At 39.9% G+C, this 21,881-nt stretch overlaps 2 protein-coding genes across 6 annotated transcripts; one reads left to right on the forward strand and one right to left on the reverse strand.

The window, feature by feature from the left end:
• Window positions 1–410: 410 nt before the first annotated feature.
• Window positions 411–7,587, reverse strand: il15ra (interleukin 15 receptor subunit alpha). 4 transcript variants are annotated; one of them, XM_069700119.1, is made up of 8 exons: window positions 7,362–7,586; window positions 6,812–7,012; window positions 3,789–3,836; window positions 3,400–3,447; window positions 2,844–2,933; window positions 1,886–1,996; window positions 1,439–1,520; window positions 411–1,014 (listed from the first exon to the last, which is right to left on the reverse strand). In XM_069700119.1, the coding sequence occupies exons 1-8, from the start codon at window positions 7,426–7,428 to the stop codon at window positions 912–914; spliced, it is 750 nt and encodes a 249-aa protein (XP_069556220.1). In that variant the 5' UTR covers window positions 7,429–7,586; the 3' UTR covers window positions 411–911. The 4 variants fall into 4 exon arrangements, with proteins under 4 accessions (XP_069556220.1, XP_069556218.1, XP_069556222.1 ...); XM_069700117.1 differs by having other exon boundaries at window positions 2,844–2,936; XM_069700121.1 differs by lacking the exon at window positions 3,400–3,447 and having other exon boundaries at window positions 7,362–7,587.
• Window positions 7,588–9,224: 1,637 nt separating this feature from the next.
• rbm17 (RNA binding motif protein 17) lies at window positions 9,225–19,966 on the forward strand. Of its 2 annotated transcripts, XM_069700122.1 has the most exons (14): window positions 9,225–9,289; window positions 9,529–9,676; window positions 10,329–10,445; window positions 10,740–10,906; window positions 11,031–11,066; window positions 11,137–11,249; window positions 11,751–11,801; window positions 13,283–13,421; window positions 13,773–13,924; window positions 14,343–14,393; window positions 16,809–16,885; window positions 17,295–17,393; window positions 17,482–17,554; window positions 19,715–19,966. In XM_069700122.1, exons 2-14 carry the CDS (start codon window positions 9,554–9,556, stop codon window positions 19,816–19,818), a joined length of 1,302 nt encoding a protein of 433 aa, XP_069556223.1. In that variant the 5' UTR covers window positions 9,225–9,289; window positions 9,529–9,553; the 3' UTR covers window positions 19,819–19,966. The 2 variants fall into 2 exon arrangements, with proteins under 2 accessions (XP_069556223.1, XP_069556224.1); XM_069700123.1 differs by lacking the exon at window positions 11,031–11,066 and having other exon boundaries at window positions 9,260–9,676.
• The last annotated feature ends 1,915 nt before the right edge of the window (window positions 19,967–21,881 follow it).

Here is a 21,881-nt window from a genome sequence, read left to right on the forward strand (position 1 = left end):
GTTCAATAATGTTACACAAGCTCAGTTGAAAAGATAAGATGTGATGTTGTGATGCCCGGTACTCAGCTGATAGCTGAAGAAGTACAGGCCAGCTATGTTTGCCAATTAACTTCAAACCTAGTCCTGCTAGTTTGGTGCTCTTCAGTTAGCGAGCCTGCTGAGCCCTTAAAATCATAAACGCCATGGTGAGGAATGACTCAAAGCAGCAGCTGCAAACGTGTTTTTATTTTTAGTTATATTTGAACAGTTCTGTTACATCACAAGTTAAAAAAGACCTGACTGTACCTGACATCCTCACATCAATGCTACATCCTGGTTGGTCCATTTCATGGGCAGGAAACTATATAACCGCCCCTTTGGCCTGCAGAGCCTCTTTCCCCCCAAACACACAAGAACAAAAAGAGGCTCAGTAAGTGAAAATGGACCTTTAATCCCACTGTATTCGTTTAATACTTCACATGTGTTTTATGTCTTCTAAATGTCTTTATTATAATTTAGACCTTATGTTTGTAACCTTAAAGAGGATGGAAAAAACAACTTTGTGGATGCATTAACTATGTAAGTTAAACATTGTTCATTTTTATTGATTAACTTACTCATTCAGCAATTCGTTAATGCTGACATTTCAGTCAACCAACACCACCACCTTCACTAAAGTTATTTCAAGTTCAATACAATTACTTTTAGGTCTGTTTCCAGCTTATACAAAGGATCAGTCATTTCATTCACAGTATTTAACTGCATATTACTCCAGTTGATCAATTTACTATTTATTTACAATGATACTATAGTATTGTTGTCAGAGCAGCTACCAGTTCAGTTTTTTTACATTTCTTCTCATTTTTCTGTTAAGCTGTTTAACCCAAGCTTCAGTGCATCGGGACGATTCCTCCAGTAGCTCACTGTTGCTGCTATATGTAACAGCCGTCCGAACCCAACGCCTGTTCAGCTGGATCTTGATTCATGGGTACGAATTCGTGTTGTTGGTGCGGTGGGATGTTGTTTTTACACTTCCTGAAATAAAAAGGAACCGGTCGGCGATATGGCTCAAAAATAATATCACAATATATCAGGGTATGTTTGCGATAACGATATTATTGACGATATGACAAAATACTGAAAAATATTTGATTATTGATTTTGATTACATCAAATGTAAAAAAAAAAAAAGGGTCTAGGATTGATGTAAGCATGAAAGTAACATTATGTCTTCCAATATTCATTAAAAAAACCTAAACAAAAACATGTCGGTAGATTTCCTTTATTGCGATATACATTTTTTATATCGTCAGAAAAATGATACCGTTATTATCGTGAAGGATATGATATGGCACACTCGTAGAAGACGGTATAACCAACAAAATGATATTTGAGTGAAGTCCATCCAGGCCCTCGATTTCAGTACAATGTTTTGACGTGTTTTTTTTGTCTAACTTACCTTCGATACAGAAATAAGCTCATCCCAATCAAAGCACTGATGATCACCACTGAAGCACAGATGCCTGCTGCTTCGGCAACTCCTGGTAATTAGAGAAAAATATGAATTTCTCCTTGTGTATTCTTCAAAATTTCTCAGTGTCTCCACAGAAAGCAAAGAGTATGACAGGGTTGCATTTCACTAAACACAATGTCTTCCTTGTGATTTTTTTAAAGTAGATGTTTAAGTATGAGAGAAAGACAATAACGTCTGTGGAACTGAACATCAAAGGTTATAATGAAACTCAGAGAAATTCTAAACTGTATGTCGGCATCGTGTCCTGCAACAGTAAACAATGACCTCTGATCATCTGGCCAAAGGTGTATCCAGTTAGAGACAACATCATTGACTGAGAGTTTTTCAAGTAGAAGAAGAACAGTGTTTTGTGAGTTAACTGTTTATTCTTACCTCTGTGGGGCCCTGCAGGTGAGACGTTGTAGGGGTGAGCAGTGCTCGGTGAAAATGTGGAGGTCTGAGTCATCTCAGTCGTGACTGTGCTCCACGTCTTTGAATCTACTTCTACAGAAACAAAAAAGGTCTGAATAAGATTGTCCTGTTGGTAGATTATTCATAAACAGTTTTACATTTAGAGGTAAAAGGTGGTGCGAGTTGAATGTAAAGTAGAAAGATGTCTGTAAGGTCTAAAAGCTCAATCCAAATTTAGCGCTTGCTAATCTTTCCTGGTGGGAAACTCACAGCATTGCAATGGAAAAAAATTTCCTCCAGCCCGAAATACATTTGAATCACTTCATCTCGTTGCCCTTCTTTTGCTATGGTTTAATGGCACATCAATAGAGAACACGTGCCATCATAGTACATTGTTAATTTTGATCATTGGTACCCGTCATTGTCAGTCATTTCTTTGTATATTTCAGAAATAAACTGTCATATCTGCAATTTTTTTGATTACAAAGTATAAAAAGCAAACAGAAATGTTATTTAAATTCATTTGTTTCAATGTTCAATGCTGCTAAATGGCTCTTTTTCATAAGGTGCATGTGTATTATTAAACTATGATCAGACTTATACTATAATAATTGCATAGAATGAGGAGAGAGAAAGGACAATTACATTATTAGTCGTAATTGTTTGTATGACAATTAGTTGTCAAAAGAAACGTCACGATTGTGAACGCTGTCATTGGAAGTTGACAATCGAGGGACGAAGTGAAACTGGAACTTGTGGGTTCAGTTCCAGATGGTTTGTCATGTGGCTCACGTCTTATCTCTCCAGTAGTTTCTTTTAATATTGCTGTCTGTTCAATAGGGAACATCACGGATCAACAGAAGAGGCGAGTCCGTGAGCGTGCAGAGTGGATGCGGTTAGATGTCACGACTTGGCGTGCGTGTGACCGTGAGGTGTTTACCGTGTTGGGTCGGCTCCACGCTGCTTGTTTCTCCAGCCGCTGACGTTACGGTGTTTGCACTCCGCGTCGAATGGAGACCAGTGGAAGTTGCTGCTGATAAGAAAAGAGATTTACTTCTATTATTATTTCTAAAAGCACGACAACATCTCCTGCTGCTTATATTACAGCTCTGATAAAAATCAGCATCTGTTGCTGCTGCTTCTTCTAACACTTGTTGCGATTTGGAGCATCTTAACTTGTGCACAATTTACAAGTGACTGTGTGGTATTGAAACTTTCATGAGTGAGCAGCGTACAAAGTTTTAGATTTAGATTTAACATGCCACACGTTAGTACAACTACTACATATAATACCACAATATCAGTATTATCACCTTTACAACCGCTGCTTCTAATCATCACTACAAACATAATTGCTGCTGCACAACTACGACCACTGTTATAATACAAATGATCTGGACTGTATTCTTTTTACTTTCATCACTTGTACCTATTAGTTTATTAGTATTCTTTTAGTATTTGTTGGTCTCCAACACTCATGCAAATAGGGAACTCACTGGCTGAGGTGGTAGTGATGAGGTCACGGGGAATATCACTGTGACTCGCTGCAAAGTCAGATCATCATTAATAACACATGAAATAAACAATTTTTTTAAAAGACATCTCTTGCTCATATTAAGTGTGACTCTGTATAACTACTCTATATATTCCTCAAAGATTTATGGAAGAAAGATTTAAGTAAAGTTTATGTTTAAACACATGCTAAACACACACACACACACACACACACACACACACACACACACACACACACACACACACACACACACACAAACTACTTTGATAAGAATTCTCCTGCTCTTTTATGATGAGCATCCTAATTTAACACAACATGTTGATTTAATAGCAAACATTATTTTCCTGTTGATCCATACAATTCACTTACTTGTTACTATGGTATTTGGTGGTTTTGTTGTGGTTCTCTTTGGATCAGCTGAAACACGATAAATGAGAACGAAAGTTTGATCATCAACTTGAAAGTGAAAATAAGCATTAATCCTGCTGATGTAACAGCATCTTTTGACTGATGAACAATAACTTTTGTGAGTAAGTAATCCAAGTTGAGATAAACATCAGTATCTGAGTTCCATACATTTTTGGGACCTTTGGTGTGTGCTCATGTGTGACGGTACCATGCACCTGAAACTTCAGCAGACAGCACAGCAAAGTTTGTGTCCATTTATTACAGAACAGAAAAAGAAATCCCAAGGAGTCAAATCAGGTGAATAGAAGTGTGTTTTGATGGAGCTGTGAGCAGAGGGGCAGTCATGTTGGAGAGCTAGAGTGCCAAAATTCAGGTCCGCACATATCACCATAGCACCAACATAACACAATGTTGTTATGTTGATGTGTTGATATAGCAACATAACACAATGTGCTGTACTCCATTCACACACAACAGCAGCGGCCCCTGATCTTTTTGGTCTTCCCTCATATTTCACTGTACTCCGATGACACTGATCTATGCTCAGATTGTCTGTTTAAATCTGTTTCAGTGAGTTTAAATCTAAATTTAAAAGGATTTATCCTCATTTAATGAATGGAGAACAGATTTCAACACAGAAATAACAAATGCTTTCTTTTATTTGTAGCACATCTTCTGTGTTGTCTCACTTTATGTTGAAAGAATGCTAAATGCATCACTGCTCAAATTTTGTTTACTGATGTTACCTGATATTTTTTCGGTCACACAGAGCAAACTGGTGATTTGATTAGACAACCAAAGGCACTAATATAAAGCCTTATCCCCCCCCCCCCCCCGAGTTTTAACAACATACTGTAAGTAAGTCAACTGTATCACCTCCATCAGCTGAACAAAAAAACCCAAAGAAAGTATGTTGAGTCGCACCCAAAAATCTTTTGGTGATTCACGGACAAATACATACTCCGCTAAATTGGGTACTGAACCATGACTGTAAGGTACAGGGGATCTTTACACGTGCCCATGAATTTGAATTCCTCAGCAGCACACTAACATGTGTTGGCTGGCCTTTTGGGAGTTGAAGCATGTCCATGTATTTGGAGCTGGTTCTTGGCATTGTGTTCAGGTATTTCAGGTTAGGGTTTCCTTCCTGCTGGTTCTTCTGTGGGTATTCTGAATAGACTGTTTATTGACAACACCTTTTCAATTTAATTCAGATTTAAATAGTTATCATTTCAATCAATAAAGTGATACCAAACATAGTTGGATGGATGCTGGATTTGTAAGGCTGTGTTATGACCTCAGGGGGCATTGGAACATGTTGTATGTATTCATGTGTTTTTGCTTTATCCCCTCTCCTTTTTGTATTGTTTTGTTGACTTAGTGCAGTGATGTTGGCAGGATAATATTTGATCCTATCCACAAGGACCGATCATGAAAAACTTAAACAAACATGTGCCACAGTTGTACTATCACTGGTGCTATTCTTCTTTCCTGCCGATGCTACGGTGGCACTGCGGTGCAAAACACAACAACAACAAGAAAACGCAACAACAAAAACGAGCAGTCCTAAAGTGCAAAACACAAAAACAAAAAGTTGACGGACCAGCTGATGACGCTTTTTCTGTAATTTTTGGGCTGGAAGTTGCATTTCAGGACTGTTCTTTAATGTTGTTGTGTTTTTGTTTTGTTTTTGTATTTGTGTTTTACACTTCAGGCCTGCTCATTTTTGTGGTTGTGTTTTCTTTTTCTTTTTGTGTTTTCCCCCTCAGGACCACAGTTTTTTGGGGAGTTTTTGTGTTTTCTTTTTGTTATTGTGTTTTAATTTTGTCGTTGTGTTTTGCACCTCAGTGACACCGTATAATTCCCTTAATAATCACACAACTTCATGTCTCTAATGCCTGTTTAACATTGTTTCACCCACTCTGATCATCATGAAAGAAGGTAGATACTTTATACCACCTTCAACACTGTGCACGTATGGTTTAGAGCAGGGGTGGGCAATTCATTTTCCCAGGGGGTCTCATGAGAAACTGGGACTGTTGTGGAGGGCCGGACCAATAGGCTTAACTGAATTCTGCTCAATATTAATTTGATCTCTTTATAAAAAGCAGTAAATTGTATGTTTTTTATTAGTTGCTACTGGTAGTAGTAGATGTTACAATTAGGCTATTAAAATGTGGTGCAAGCATTTTAAAAATGTCAACATTATATCACTATTCAATCAACATTCACAAAAAAGATTTTGAAAATGAGCATATTTTTGCAGTATTTCAAAGACCAGCATTAAATTAACTTTATACAAAAATGTAATAAGTGCTATTGATATTTTGTTTGTAGTGTAATTACCTCATTTGTGGTTTTCAGTTATTTGTTTTTGTTCAGAGAGAAGGGTTGGGTATATATAAGAGCAACGACACCTCCAGCCCACAAAGCACACACAACCAATGATTCAAGTCTTGATGAGGGTATATAATTACTGACTTACTGAATTAAAGACTGTTTTTTACTTTGCTGTGTTCCTTAAGGTAAATTACTCACAATTCTCTGACACAACTTAGTTTTAACAAGTTAAACTCAGGGAGCAACTTAATGGGGAAGAAACGGCCGACGGAGTTGGTCCCGGTGAGAAATTCTCCCTCCACAACTCTCTGGAAAAACTGATAAATTCACTTGATATCTTTTGGGAATCGTATAGACCGGTTTCACGAGTTGGAGACTGAGCACACAAGAATCTGTATTCTCAGCTTGCACTGGTGGATGACATCATAACTCTGGGTCTCTGCAGTGTCATTAAGGGTCTATCTGCTTATGGATTATGTTACTGAGTTAGGGTTAGTCTTAAACCCCTGGCTCCTGCTACCTGAGCCCAATATAGCTCAGAGCTGTGCATGTGCTCCTGGAAGGACACTGCTTCACTTAAGTAACTTTATAAAATGACTTTATAATTGAGATCTTAAAATATAAAGACAGAAAATAACTCTTACGTATACAGAGGAGGGTTGGACGGGTCCACTGGAGAGCACCGTTCATTTCTTGGCATCTGATGAGATTTGAGGTTCCCACTTTCCTCTTGTAACCATCATTACAGATGTAGCGGAAACTCTTTTCAACTTGAAAGCAGTTCTTTGTTGGAAGTTGGGTTTGAGCCCACTTTGGAATTTCTGGGCATGGACAAGAGTTTCCGTCTGAAAGAAAATGTAAATTTGAACATTGCAACACGGATTCAGAGATCCAGACACCGTTTTTTTTTTAAATAGAATTCTTATATTGTTAATTCTGTGTTCCTGTTAAGAGTTCGTATTTACATATTCGTGGTTAAAAAAAAGACCGAAACATATGATAAAATGTAGTATTAGTACAAACTGTGATCATAAAAGTCAAAATAATTAATTAATTAATTAATTAATTAATGGTTGAAATAAAAACAGAAGAATGTATTTCCTTCTTTGCTGTTATTCTGCATGGTCTCAGATCACTGCAGAAGACACCTAAATTAAATCGGTATAATTTAAAGGGGGTTTCTTCTGCACCTACCGCCGCTGGAGAAAGGAGCAGCTCCGAGCAGGACAACCATCACAGCGCAGCATGAAACCAGGTCCATCTGATGAGTCGGTGCTGATTTAAAACATGTTCGCCAAATAGTCCAAACCCGGACCAGACCATTGTCCCTGTCCGCCGTGCTATCTAAACTGTATTCCTGCCGCCGCGTAGTTTCACTTTCACGATCACGACTTGGCACCTTCTCGCCTCGACGGCGGCCCCTTTTATAAGAGTGGATCATGTGATCGGAGTGCGCTTGTCCGCGGGTGCCATGTTTGTAGTTCTGACTATAATTATATCAAACTCACTAATGAGTGACTAATTCATATTTTTCATTCCTTTATTTTACAATTATGAATTAAAAAAAACAAATGAACAACAACAACAATCATAAATACAAGATTAGGCTAAATAAGTGTCAGGGAATTTATACATTTGCAAAGGCGGAGAATCATTCTTATTCATACAGATGTGTTTAAGGAGGTGGACACAGTTCTTGTCTTAATAGCATTCTTATTTTGGGACGACAGAATTTTATCGCTTTCATTTTCAAATATGGTGAATAGTTGCTTGGTTTTGTTAAATGTGACTTTGTGAAAATTAGATTTGGGTAAGAGAACGATTAGGTTGATAATACAGGCGCCCATTCTTTTATTTAATTGCTATTACATTTGTTGAAACCAAGTAAAAACAAATTCTAGGTATAATGTGAAATCAGAGCCAATATTATCAATAATAAATCTATTCAAGTCCTTTAAACACAGCAAATTCACATCTTTGGAATAAACTGTATGTGAGTTCAAATCAACTCTTTTTGCTTGTACACGTGAGACCATCGAATTCACTCTCAAGTGGAGTGAAAGTGACTCTTTTTTTGGAGTTGATTTTTAACACTTTTCAGAAGTATTTCTGTGAGTGTGAGTGCTTATGTTCATATCTCTTTTCAACTCAGTTAAATGATGATTTTCTGTATGATTTTAAAGGACACTTCTGTAACTTTATTAGTCAGTAAATAGGCCTACTACGAAGCAGTGGTGGAAGAAGAAGGTCCTATAAAAGAGTCACTGTCAAAATACTCCACTTCAAGTTTGAGCATTCAGAACCTACTTTAGAATAAATAAATATTTAGCTAAGTGTTATCAGTACAATTTAGGCTACTTAAAGTTCCACAAGTAAAAGTACACACTTTGCAGTAAATATATGAGGCTATATATGATGTTTTTTTTATTATTATTAATATTACTGTTGCATACTGTCCATTTTAGTGCTACATCAATTTAAGGTTGTTCTTATTTTAACTACTTCATGTAATGTTGGTCAGTTTAATCTGCAGGAATGCATCCTATTCTACAAGGTTATCACGTGTTTTCATCATTTTTGTTCTGTAAAAACTAAGTGTCTCTAAAAAGTCCACAAGCTCAGAAAAACAAATGCATTTTCCAGCAAATCAAAGCAGTTATTATTATAGTTTATTTAGCTTAGAAAGGAGGAGAATTTTCTCTTTCAGTTTATCAAGAAAAAAAAAATCAAATACAAACAAACCAAATTCGGAGAAACAGAGTTTTTAATTGACTGGAACAGAAAAAAACTATAATTTAAAAAAAAAAAAAAAAAAAGACTTTTCTGTCAGACAAACTTGGCGAAGTAAAGAGGACAATATTTTCCTTTATAGATTTAGTGTAGTAGAAGTATAAAGTTGTACAAAACGGTAATACTCGAAGTGCAATTAACTCTGATTTGTACCTAAATACATCCAGTAAATGTACTTGAGCTGCGTCGCACCGCTGCGTTCAGGGTGAAGTCCTGATTAGTCCTCCAGACGCTCGATGGCGCAAGAGCGCAAAGTGCCGGAAACCGTTGTTGACTGTCGCAACTCAAGTTTTGTTGTTGTGCCGCTGCTTTCCGACACGTTCAACGAGGAGGTATGTTAAATGTGCTTTAAAAGCGTTTTAATGATTCCGTCCGGACCGAGCTTCGGTCAGGGTCCAGTTATTTGTGTCAGTGGGAGGTCGTGACTCAGATGAAGTAAACTGAATGGTTGTTTTTTTAGTTTTTTTTAGTATCATTCCTGTAGTAGCAATAGCCTTTTAGCTTACCTTAGTTAGCTGACGTTGATATCCAGAGTATCTGAATGAAAACGGAGAGCTGTGTGTGTGTGAAGGTAACAGGACCACCGGCGGGCCGCCATGTCCCTGTACGACGACCTCGGTGTGGGGGCCAGCGACACCAAGACCGAAGGCTGGTCCAAGAACTTCAAGCTGCTGCAGTCCCAGCTGAAGGTGAAGAAGGCGGCTCTGACCCAGGCCAAGGTAGGCGCGCAAAAACACTCCCGTCTACACAAGTGGTTGGGTTTTTAGGGGGGGGGGCTCCACATGACCCGATATGCATGTAAATACTGTGTGCTGATATTTTAAATCTGTAATGTATGAGCAAGACACGCACGAGGGTCGATTTAAACAGCGCAGCGCGGTGATGAGCGCGGAGCTGCGTCCTTTTTGGAGGTTGTGGATCAACATCTGGATCAACATCTGGATCAACATCGTGATCACACGTGTGTTTGTGAAACTCGAGCAGAGAGCACGCATCACATTTGATCTCAAATTCTGGAAATTGGGCAACGGAGACGCCTGAAAGACAAAACCGTGTGTAACTAAGGTGTCGGTGGAGTCGTGTAACTTGGAGGGTTGTGGCTTCACCTTCATTTTTTTTTGAATTGCCATTTTCAAAGGTCTTAACTATGAAACATGATCAATTTCCTACTTCACTGAAAATCTGTGTATGTGCATTAAAACGTCTTTGAGCTGCATCCAAGTGAAGCGACGGGCAAATAAAAGAAAACATGCGAGTTCCCAGCAAAAACACATGGTGATATGCGTATTTGCTCCACATTAACATCGAAGGGTATTCAGAGTGCCGTTCGCTTCCACCAACACTACCGACCCTTCGTTTGTGTGCATGTAGACCCAGCGGATGAAGCAGACCACTGTCTTGGCTCCGGTCATTGATCTGAAGAGAGGAGGTTCCAGCGAAGAGCGACAGATCTCCGACACTCCTCCACATGCTGCTGCTGGACTCAAGGTGCGTCTCCGTCCGTGGTAATGTGATCCAGGTTGTTACTGTTTACGAGGGAGCTTCATTTCTCCCCTTTTTGATTGGATTCAGATGGATGGTAGAGATGCAGTGTGAAAGCGTCGGAACATAATGTTCATAACATTATTAGAGCAGAGCAATCTGAGGACGTAGGAGAGCGGCACAAAGACTTTTGTACATTTTAAAATGCTGAAAATGAATTAAAAATATCCAAATGGGCTGTGAACACCATCTGTGTCTGACTCATTCCTTGGACTTGTCCCGTGTCTGTACTTCCTTCAGGATGCAGTTCCCAGTGGATTCTCCTCCGGAGACGTTCTGATCCCGTTGGCAGACGAGTACGACCCGATGTTCCCCAACGACTACGAGAAGGTGGTGAAGCGACACAGAGAGGAACGACAGCGACAACGGGAGCAGGAGCGGCAGAAGGAGATCGAGGAGAGGGAAAAGTACTGCCGTGTTTGTTTCCTCTCCTCATTACAGAACACAGTCATCCAGAATCTCCTGCTTGTATTTTATTGGTATTCAGAAGCATCGGGGATATTGATGCAGGTTTTTATTGTGTGTTTGTAGCCCGGAACAAACGCAGAGAAGTGCTGTGGAGTTTAGGTATTTACTATGTAATATTAATTTATAAGAATTAAACAGAGGACTAAATCCTGAACTCTGCGTGTTGCAGGAAGAGGAAAGACCGGCACGACGGCGCAGCGCCGAGCGGTTTCTCTCGTTTCCCGGCAGCGGAGGGCGAATCGGATGAGGAAGAAGATTTCGAGAAAGAGAGGAGGAAACGAAGTGAGTACTTAAAACGGACTGACAGGTTTTGACTCTGATTGACAAATCAAACGAGTCTGTAATGTCAACAGTGCTTTTTGGTCCGAGTTAAAACGGTAATAGAACTGAAGTTGTCCACATCATTTAGCCGTTTACCATCATCGGGTTTCCAGTGACACACTTTCTACTTCCAGGGACTGAAGCGTTTTGCGTGACCTTGCGTACTCCGACTGTTTGTTGCTCACAGACGTTATGTTGGAGGTCTCTGCGTGTTCCTTCTGGTCACAGAGCGCACTGTCAGCATTCACAGGTCGAGACGGACCCGTCTCGCTTCACCACCCGTGACTCTGCATGATGTCCACTGGGACTTAACAAAACCATATTGTGCTGCGTGATTATGTGGTCAAATAAAAACACCCGAGACGATACAAATAATTTGAATGACTACGTATCACGGTCATCGTGTTTCATTAAAACAAAACAAAAAGTACATTTCCCTTGTTTCCCCCCTTTACCTCTCAGATATGGGTGGAGCAGCCATCGCCCCTCCTTCATCCCTCGTGGACAGAGATGGTAAGTTGATGATTCTCTGCTGTTGCAAAAGAGGAAACGCATCAAACATCTTCAAGAATCCTTCTGCACAGATTCAGATACACGTACAGAAAGTATGTCACGTTTATAACTTTAATCCCTCACAAAAAAAACAAACAACGTATGAACGTTTAAACATCGATCATAAAATGCGCTCGTGTGAGTTCAAGGTTCAGACAGGTTCAGTCTGGCTGAGCCGTCACACACCTGCAGGAAACGGGCAACTGTTTTGATACCCGTTTAGTGACAGAATATTTCATTATTTTCAGAATTTTTAACCAACAAACTATTTTAATGGGGAAAATAATGAGCAGCTCGCAGATCAATCCGTATTGAAAATAATCATCTGTTGCAGCTGGATTAAAATGAGCTCTGCCTTCTGCAGCAGTAAAATTCCACTAATACACAAATGCATTTGATTTATTTTCAAAAGGGAGACATAAATTTAAAAAAAAAAAAACAAAACCTGGTTTAATTCCTTCAAGGGTCATTTTCACTGGTAACAATAATAATTGTGACATAATGTATGCTGGGTTATCACACCATGAAAGACTCTATATACTATATAATATACTATATACTATGCTATTGAAACCATAGATGATTCATCTTTTACATATTTATGCTTTGAACTTGAGACAGAAGATCTCGTCTTTTTTTTTTTTTTCAATTTCCCCCGTCTGTCTATCTAATGTAATATAACTAATGTGCCTGACATTGTGAAACTCGCATCGCTCTACAACACTTTCCTCTCGTCCAGAATCTTTGGTCTGAACTAGAATATAGTTCATATTTATGTTTGTTACCCGCAGCATCCCACTGTCTCTTCACCATGTTTACAAATGCACACCAGAGAGCGCACTGTCGTCCTGTTGGTTGACGTCCACGAACACGCTGTAGGATATGTTAAACTAGGCGAGTCAAAAATACAAAAAAAAGATTCTAATATGCTATATTTTTCATCGTGGTGTCATCGCTATTCTTCAATCATGTCACATACATGTCATGTAGACTTGAGTCGAGCTTTTACAGATCTGCTGAATATAAAGCTGCAGTTTGTCCAGCAGAGGGCAGCATTGTCTGTCCAAGTATTCGAAAGAATCACATTTTAGATTATGTTGATTGAAGAAGAGTGTTGGTGTCTGCATCAATATCATCCTAAATATATATGTTTTAGATAGAACATGTCCAAAAACCTACAAGATACCACACTTAACCATCCGAAATATGTATTTTATGCAAGCTGACGTAGAATGGAAAACTAAACCGAAAGAAATTTAGTTGTGCTTTTGCTTTCGTCAACAACGGTCATGTTGTGTGTGTGTGTGTGTGTGTGTGTGTGTGTGTGTGTGTGTGTGTGTGTGTGTGTGTGTGTGTGTGTGTGTGTGTGTGTGTGTGTGTGTGTGTGTGTGTGTGTGTGTGTGTGTGTGTGTGTGTGTGTGTGTGTGTGTGTGTGTGTTTAGGCACCCCTTCCTTTGCCTACGAGGAAGAAAGTCGACCTGCCAGAGGCTCAAAGGCCGCCATCCCTCCACCAATGTACGAGGACGCAGACCGACCACGTTCACCGCCCGGACCCACCAGCTCCTTCCTGGCCAACATGGGGTGAGACACACACACACACACACACACACACACACACACACACACACACACACACACACACACACACACACACACACACACACACACACACACACACACACACACACACACACACACACACACACACACACAAGCAGGCCATACACAAAATGATTTGTAGTAAATGATTTGTAGTAGAAAAAAAAAAAAAAGTTTTTGGAGCTATTATAAAGTGAAACTTATCATGTAAGCTTTTATTTATATTTCCTGTATATCATCAATACATGTATTTTATTAGCGGTGACGATCCGCTTTCATATGGCAACAAATCAGACTTTTTAAACCCGGAGGTCTTTGTTTTTTCTCCCTCAGAGGTACGGTGGCCCATAAGATCATGCAGAAGTACGGCTTCAAAGAGGGCCAGGGCCTCGGGAAGCACGAGCAAGGCCTGAGCACGGCGCTGTCCGTGGAGAAGACCAGCAAGAGAGGCGGGAAGATCATCATCGGCGACGCAGCAGAGAAACGTAAGTCCTACCTCTGTGGGGTTTAAAAAAAAAAGTTGCTTCTTATGTTCTGCTGTTTATGTCTCTCTCTACTTTTCTTTCTTCTCTTTCACACTGTCCGCTCTTCGAATCATTTTTATATGTCAGTTGCATGAGGAGCTATTTCTGCTCATATTGTCTGCAGCTCGTCTGTGTCCGACCCGCGTTGGCTTCTACTCTCGACACGTTGATGTTTCCATGAATATTGTTTCAGCTCTCATTGATCACCACAGTCTCATTTTAGCATCGAGGAGCTGTTTTACAGTGATTTTGTGTGCATGTCTGTTGTTTTGTGTGTGTGTGTGTGTGTGTGTGTGTGTGTGTGTGTGTGTGTGTGTGTGTGTGTGTGTGTGTGTGTGTGTGTGTGTGTGTGTGTGTGTGTGTGTGTGTGACTGAGCAGCAGGGTCCAGCCAGCCAGGTGCTGCTGAGACTTCAGCCGGAGGCTCCGCAGGTTGGCCTCCACTCTCATTTTCTCTCTTCCATACACAGAATGTGCAGCCGTCCCTCCAGGAAGTCACCATCACAATGTTCGATGCCAATTCGACCAATCTGTCCGTTATTTGTAGAAAAATTCCCCAAAACAAACAGCATGCCAGTTGACAGGGAAAAAAAACTGCAATATCGGAAGTGACAGGGTTCATGGGAAATGTGGTTTTGTGATGGGAATTAGGCGGTTAATTATCCCACTTCCCTGTATCACTGTGTTCATTCAGTATGTGTTAAATTACAGGAGTTTTATACCCTTTACAGTTGTAAGAGACCTCACAATGTTTATGTGCATACTGATGAATTAATACTTCTTTTTTTTTTTTTAAGCATTTAAAGCACTTATTTTTACACACTGCAGTCACAGACTTGTTTTGTAAACCTATGTCACTTTTATGACTCTGGAAATTTTGGAGGGAATTTTGAGGCTTATGCTCCTTTAAGTTCAGACAATAAGAACAAAAATATTTTTAGGTATTTCTGTGTTGTGCAGAATGCTGATTATCGTAGGACGTGATTACTTATGACTCTTTCTTTAATAGGTTGTCGTTTGTGGAAAAATTACAATTTTCTTTCCTTGATTTGTAATTTTTGCCAATTCACAAAATGTTAAGGCAAAATAAATAATCCAAAAAGATACACATTTACCTCCAGAAATTTGCAAAGCAACTTTTGAGAAAAGACGCTTTGAAGTGAAACATTTTTGATCGAAACAGACGCAAAAAAAAACCCCGCAGTGAAATCCTGGAGGGACTACCTTATATGTTTATTTTTTAAGTGTGTGTATTTTGCACGTGTTTTATACAGCAGCTGTGTTTTATGCCTGTTTCAAACTTGGTGGTTTGACATTTAATAGACATCCCAATAGACACTTTGGGAGTTTCTGATAAGTCTTTACATGCACCTTCTCCACCCAACGTTTTTCTGTCAAAGCTGCTGCCTGGCCTCATTTTATAGTTTTACTTTCCTTTTGACCCACTTTGAATTTGGTCTTTGTCCACCACGTGAGGACAGAGTTTACCTCCACAGCATGCTGTGTTGTGAACCCAAACTGAGCTACAACTCTCCCTCATTTGACCTCTTAACAGCTCTGCTTCTGACTCTGACCTGCCCACATCCACCAAATGTTTAACACCTGCACTTTGCATCTTTTCCCATTCTTTTAACCGAGTCTCCTCCACCGTTAGACATTAATGAAATACAGCTAAATCCATAATAAACAGCTTATTATCGCTTACAGATTTGAATTCTCACTTTAATCTGCCAGTTTTTATGATTTTATTTTATTTTTTTAAAGGTTATATCTGTAAACTCAAAAATTAGAGATGAAATGGATAAACATGAGGTGTATTTAGTTGATAACGGGGATAAATGTCAGTTTAAGATGATAAAACAGTTAACTTCTTCCCTCTGATTACTGCATGCAGTGTTTTGCTTTTGGCCTGTAGATGTCATGGGTGGATGTGAGACGAGTCTCTGCTTAGTTTCCTGTAGTTGTACGAGTTAGGCTGTGTGATATCATCACTCTGAGACATTGTCCTCATCCAGGACACCAGATAACCTCTTAAAGACACCTAATCCCAGTCTCACCCCACCGGTACCCGTACTGTGTTACACATTGACTTGACTTAAATCAAGAATTAGCTTCAAATTTAATATATGCTTCATATAAGAGGAATAAACGTGTGGGGCAACAACTATTATTTTTTATTATCAATCAATCTACCAATTAGGTTTTCAGTTAATTGTCTCAGAAATGGTGATAAAATACAGATCACAAACTCCCAGAATCCAAAGTGACATTTTTACTTGTTCAAACAAACGTCCAAAACTAGATATTTTCCTAATTTAACAAAGAACTTCTGCAAAGCCTCTTGTTCTAGAAGTTGGAACCAGAGAACTAATGTCAGGCATTTTCCCTTGAAATGTGACATTTAAGTGATCTTGAAAACAGTTGCTGACTATTTTGCTGTCAATCAACAAATCATCTAATCTTTTCAGTTTCATATTTGTTTCATGTATTTCAGTATTTGAGGAAGACCTCTGCTGCTTCGTCAGTTTTCCGGGAACACCAACAGTGTTACTTCACTTGAGTGACTCATAAAGTAGTTTATCAGCAGCGTGTGTAACACAAAACAAGCATTTCTGTAAAATGTGACAAAACAAGCAGATAAAACGTCAGCTCAGCATTCACAGAACAACGGCTGAATTGTTTCAGTTATCACCTGCATTGGAACAATCTCCTTGTCTTGAACAATACCACACGATACCACTTCTAGTTACACACCTTCAGTTGCTCCATCCAGCGTACCTGCAGCCTCTCGGTGATCCGTTGAGAAGGAAAAAAACTTGACTTTTGTGTCTGTTTCCAATCAACCAGCGGACTCCTCCAAGAAGTCGGAGGCGAACCCGCTCACAGAGATCCTCAAGAACCCGACCAAAGTGGTCCTGCTCAGGGTATGTGTGTGTGTGTGTGTGTGTGTGTGTGTGTGTGTGTGTGTGTGTGTGTGTGTGTGTGTGTGTGTGTGTGTGTGTGTGTGTGTGTGTGTGTTGAGTCTTAGTCCCTTCTTCCACAAAATAAGACACAAAGTGCCACATTTAATATTAAAATACAGAAATCAGTCAGAAGTGATGAACCCGAGGTGACGGAGGACCTTGTTGAGTTTAACGCAGTTTGAGTACAGAATTTGGTGAAATGATGGAACTCAATGAAACTGTGTGTGTGTGTGTGTGTGTGTGTGTGTGTGTGTGTGTGTGTGTGTGTGTGTGTGTGTGTGTGTGTGTGTGTGTTGCGTGTGGTTGCATCATTGTCAGAAATCCCCTGCAGTTGGATCTAATGTCTCTGTTGTCTCTGTTGTCTCTGCAGAACATGGTGGGCCGAGGAGAGGTGGACGAAGACTTGGAGGGGGAGACCAAAGAAGAGTGCGAGAAATACGGCAAAGTGGTCAAATGTGTAATTTTCGAGGTGAGAGACGTGAATGAAAGGACGTGACTGGATGACGTTGAAGTGATCAAACAGGACAGTCAAACAAACACCCTTTTTTCCTTCTCAGATTGCAGAGGTGCTGGATGATGAAGCTGTCAGGATATTTCTGGAGTTTGAGAGGGTGGAGTCAGCCATCAAAGGTCAGTTTACTGGTCGTCTTCCAGTAAGTGAATCCCTGCATGAAGCCTCTGCTCATGGACATAGACTGGATATAGAAATGGATGCAATCTCCGGGTCTGAAAAGTGAAGCCAATACAGAGGTGCATTAAGAAGCAATACCACTGAGGCCCACTAGGGGCTGCCTCCAAAAAGACATCTGTCTCTAAAAGTGTCGACTTCTCAGAGAGGTATGTTTGGGGGCATGTCTGGTTTGATTGACATGCTTGCGGTGCTGTCAGGGTTATTGTGTAGGTGGGCGGGGCTTAGTGTGCTCAGGTTCTCACCATAGACTGCATATAAGAGTGGACGTAGCTTCCGGTTCTGAAAAATGATGTTGATGCCGAAGTGCCTTAAACTGCAATACCAGCGAGTGCCACTAGAGGTTGACCTTTTTTTTTTTATTTTTTTTTTTACATATTTTGATTCAAAAACCCGGCACCATAGACTCATAAAAAAATACACTGATATAAAAAATAAGCTTAAAAAAGACAGGTTTTTTGGGGGGATTCTTAATTTGATTGACAGACCTGTGGTACAGTCAGATTATCGCTATCGGTGGGCGGGACGTAGTATCACCGGGTTTCCAATCAGATCGAGTCTGATCCACCGCTCGGGACTAGCAAGATGGCGTTGGCCGAACTTGAGGCTTCATAACGACCGTTCACAAACCAACGGGTGACGTCCCTGTTGGTTGGCGCTTGGTTCTCACTCTCGTCCCCAGCTTGTCCCAATTATGGTCAATTCTGGCTCCAAAAACCACGATGGCGGCGATCAAAATATCAGACTCAAGGCTTCAAAATGAGAACTTGGATCTTGCAACTGCATCGGGTCATGTTGCTGTAAAATGATGTCACAGGAGGTCCAGGAAGCTCACCAAAACAATCTGATCATTCTCCAAACTTGAGCCTGCATTTGTTAAGAATTGAAAAGTATCGACTTGCATATTTCAACTGTATTTCTGCATTTAGAGAGTCATTTTAAAAATGACTGCATCTGCTTATGTAAGCAGCTGTTTCAATTTATTTTTTGTGCGCTTGTATAACTGCTCTAATAATGCGGGTGAAAGTGTGTCCCATTCTAAATGGGTTGGCCCAGATCAGAAACAAGGTGAGACTCGGCTCCCTGTGGTGTTATATCATACGTGGCCCAGCAACCCAGCGGTCTCCCTGCGGCACCGGCAGAACCGCGCTTACGTCACAGCTCCCAGAAAGCGGGACAGACACTCTCAAAGAACGAAACTCGGACTGTTCGAAGGAATCATTTTAAAGTGTCTCGCCACAGGATCTGTTCGTTTACATGATGATGAAACAGAGACTGCTGGTCTTCTATGGGGAGGTCAGAGGGCATCGGGCAGCTTCACCTGCTGACAGGTTGGAGATGACCGCTGTATCTAGTGGACCAGCGGGGTCCTTAAACCAGGGTCCAGCTGTAAACAAGCTTAAACCAGTTCAACCTGACCTCCCTCTGTGACTGCATGAAATTTAGTTTTAGTCTCGGATTGAAAATTATCTGTAATTTCTCGTGTTTCTGTTCAGTCGTCTCTCCAGGCTTAGTAAGTAACTGTGAATATGTCTGTGTGAGTTTTACACAAAAAAGAAGTTGTTACATTCCTTCATAAGATTGGAAACAGCTCAGAAACTCATAACAGTTCAAGGAATTGTTTCTTATTTGCTGTTTTTATAAGAGATAGTTGAGAAGATTGATGACACTTATATTTGTGCGGCAAATATAAAGCTACTGCAGCACCTTTTGAAGTTCACAAATTAACCTATTTCACCTAGTTTGTTTCATCTATAGAAGAACCAAGAGTCAAAACAACAATTTGTGATTTCCACATGAAAAATAGGTTTTAGGTCCCAGGAAACAGTCCTGGGAAATTACACTGATGTCATACTTTTCTACATTTCCCAGAATAAATGAGAGACAAACTCTTTTCACAAAAACATCTCCCACTAAAAGAAATCAAACAGTCTTGGTTTTGTTCAGTTTGGTGTCTTCCTTTGTAGCAACATAACATTTTAACATTATCGAATATCTCATGTCAGTGTCTGAAGGCACATCTGTTTGTTTGTCATATGATAATTAATAATTAGTCCAGGTTTAAGTACCATCTGACCTTGACCGTGTCGCTCCTCTTTCAGCCGTGGTGGATCTGAATGGACGTTATTTCGGCGGGCGGGTCGTCAAGGCCTGCTTCTACAATCTAGACAAGTTTCGGGTTTTGGACCTCGGCGAGCAAGTCTGACGTCGCCAGCACCAGCAGAAACTATGAACACACGTCATCGCCCCATCTGTACATAAACCTTTTTTATATTTCCTGTCTGTGTGTAGTGATAACAAATCCATGTCGTTGATTATTGCCAGTTTTCTCTTCCTGTGATTAAAAAAAAAAAAAAAAAAAAAAAAAAAAAAAAAGCCTTTATGTCAAGACAAAATAAATGGTAAAAACTATGCTGATATTACTATTTTCTTTATGTCATAAATGTGTTATGTATATATGTGTTATTTCAACTAATTATCTGCCGAAAATCGTCATTAATAGCCGAGTCATGCTGACTGAGCTGCTGTTCTCGGCTTAAAAATATGGAGTGTGTCGTACTTGTATAAACACTTTCAAAGAAAAGTTAAATTCCAGAAATGCACAAATCAAAGAAGCCTAGTTTCCCCAGTCTGAATTGTTTCTGACATAATGCTGGTTCCTCGGTAGTAACGCGTCCCCAGTGTGTCCTAGTTTTAATTTAGCCCTGCTGGATTAAAGGAAGGGGACTGGGACAGTGAACGCAGCCCCAGCCTCATTCAAAATTTATGTAAGTGCACCAGAAGGACCCTGGAGGTTCACGGTACAAACGTCAGCAGCGATCCCACCGGAGCAGGTTTAATTTGGAGCAGGAAAACAGGTTGGCTAGATGGACAGAAACAAGAAGAAAAGACCTATTTGACAGGTTTAATTAATTCACTCATACTGCAGGGTTGCAGGGGTCAAAGGTTGACTTATGAGTTAACTGGCAGAAGCTGAGGGGTTGAAATCATGTTCGACCGGCTGTGGAAAGACAATAATATCTTGCATCCAATACTAGTTATGACAACTTTTCAGTTAAAAGTCAGTTCTTTTAATTTGAAAAGCTGCATGTTAAAAAAATTAAATGCGTAAGTGCCTAATTTTTTTAAAGTGCAAAACTTGACAAAAGTGTATATTTACTCATTAGAAAATATACAAACGTACAAGTGCACATGGTGGCTTTCAGGGTCAACAGCAGGCAGGCGTGTAGTAGCAGTGTATTGGTAGACCGTGTGTGCGTGTGCACGTGTAGGTATTAGGTGTCAGACTGATGGCGAGAGCGTGTCCTGAGCGTGCACAGGGATGTGATTGGCTGCTCGGTTGCCCATCAAAGCCCTGACCTAAATACCAGCAGGTGCGACTTGAGACAAGGTCAGGGGGTCTCGACACGTGTAGTTTAAAATGTCTGAGAGTCCAGGCTTGTGTTTTTATGGGAGTGCAGGTTGACCATGTTGTATCCAGCTGTGTCAGTAAAAAAACCACTGAAACCAAAATAGAACACAGCTTCGAACGAATGAATGAAACATCCTGATTTCTCTGTTGTTACTGAAAATATTCCACTTTAATCCAGTGGTGCACTGATTACTTCATTCAACCTATTGAAATTCACTTAAACCAGTTGGACAATTGGCACCAAAAAAAAAAGCATTGGACGACTGAATTGGCACATCACACACACACTGTGTACAGTTATGTGAAAAACAATACATCTCAGGGAAATTGTTGCCTTTTTTGACATATTTGGACAACAAATATTTGATCTTTTTTGAAACAGCCTATTAATAACTAATAATTATTACTTGAACAAAATCACAAGGAAAACAAGATTTCAGTCATTTACTCAACAAAGATATCAATAGATTTAATTTTCTTCTGTCGAAACACTAAGTACCTCTTTGTTATAATAAACTGGTATTGCCCCTTTTATCCCAAATAACTTCTTGCAGGGAGTTTATATAATCATATTATCATAATTGTCCACCAGTCTCTGAAATCGTCTTGCTTAAGTTTGAGACAGTTTTTCTGTGAGAAACTCGTTCAGATGCTGGATGTATTAAGGTTATCTTGTATGCACTGTTTAGTTTCTGATATATTAAAAACTATGATAACAGATCATTTTGTTTATGAGTTATAATTTGACAATTTATATTGTACTATTCTAGACCTGGGGGCCCAAATTGTTTCCTATTAAGGGCCAAAAAGGAATCTGGCTGCAGGGCAGCGGGTTAAAAAAAAATAAAAAAATAAAA

The sequence above is a fragment of the Brachyistius frenatus genome, unplaced genomic scaffold (assembly GCF_029030835.1).
Source record: "Brachyistius frenatus isolate BFR_SWC_R1_liver_20210118 unplaced genomic scaffold, ASM2903083v1 Contig_32, whole genome shotgun sequence".
Lineage (NCBI taxonomy): Eukaryota > Metazoa > Chordata > Actinopteri > Embiotocidae > Brachyistius > Brachyistius frenatus.

Coding starts and splice junctions, on each gene's coding strand:
- il15ra (XM_069700117.1), bottom strand. CDS start 7,428: ATGGACCTGGTTTCATGCTGCGCTGTGATGGTTGTCCTGCTCGGAGCT. Junction 3,837..6,811: donor TCCAACCCTCCTCTGTATAC/GTAAGAGTTATT, acceptor ATCGTGTTTCAG/CTGATCCAAAGAGAACCACA. Junction 1,997..2,843: donor CGTGGAGCCGACCCAACACG/GTAAACACCTCA, acceptor TTGTTTCTGTAG/AAGTAGATTCAAAGACGTGG.
- rbm17 (XM_069700122.1), top strand. CDS start 9,554: ATGTCCCTGTACGACGACCTCGGTGTGGGGGCCAGCGACACCAAGACC. Junction 10,446..10,739: donor ATGCTGCTGCTGGACTCAAG/GTGCGTCTCCGT, acceptor TACTTCCTTCAG/GATGCAGTTCCCAGTGGATT. Junction 11,802..13,282: donor ATCCCTCGTGGACAGAGATG/GTAAGTTGATGA, acceptor GTGTGTGTTTAG/GCACCCCTTCCTTTGCCTAC.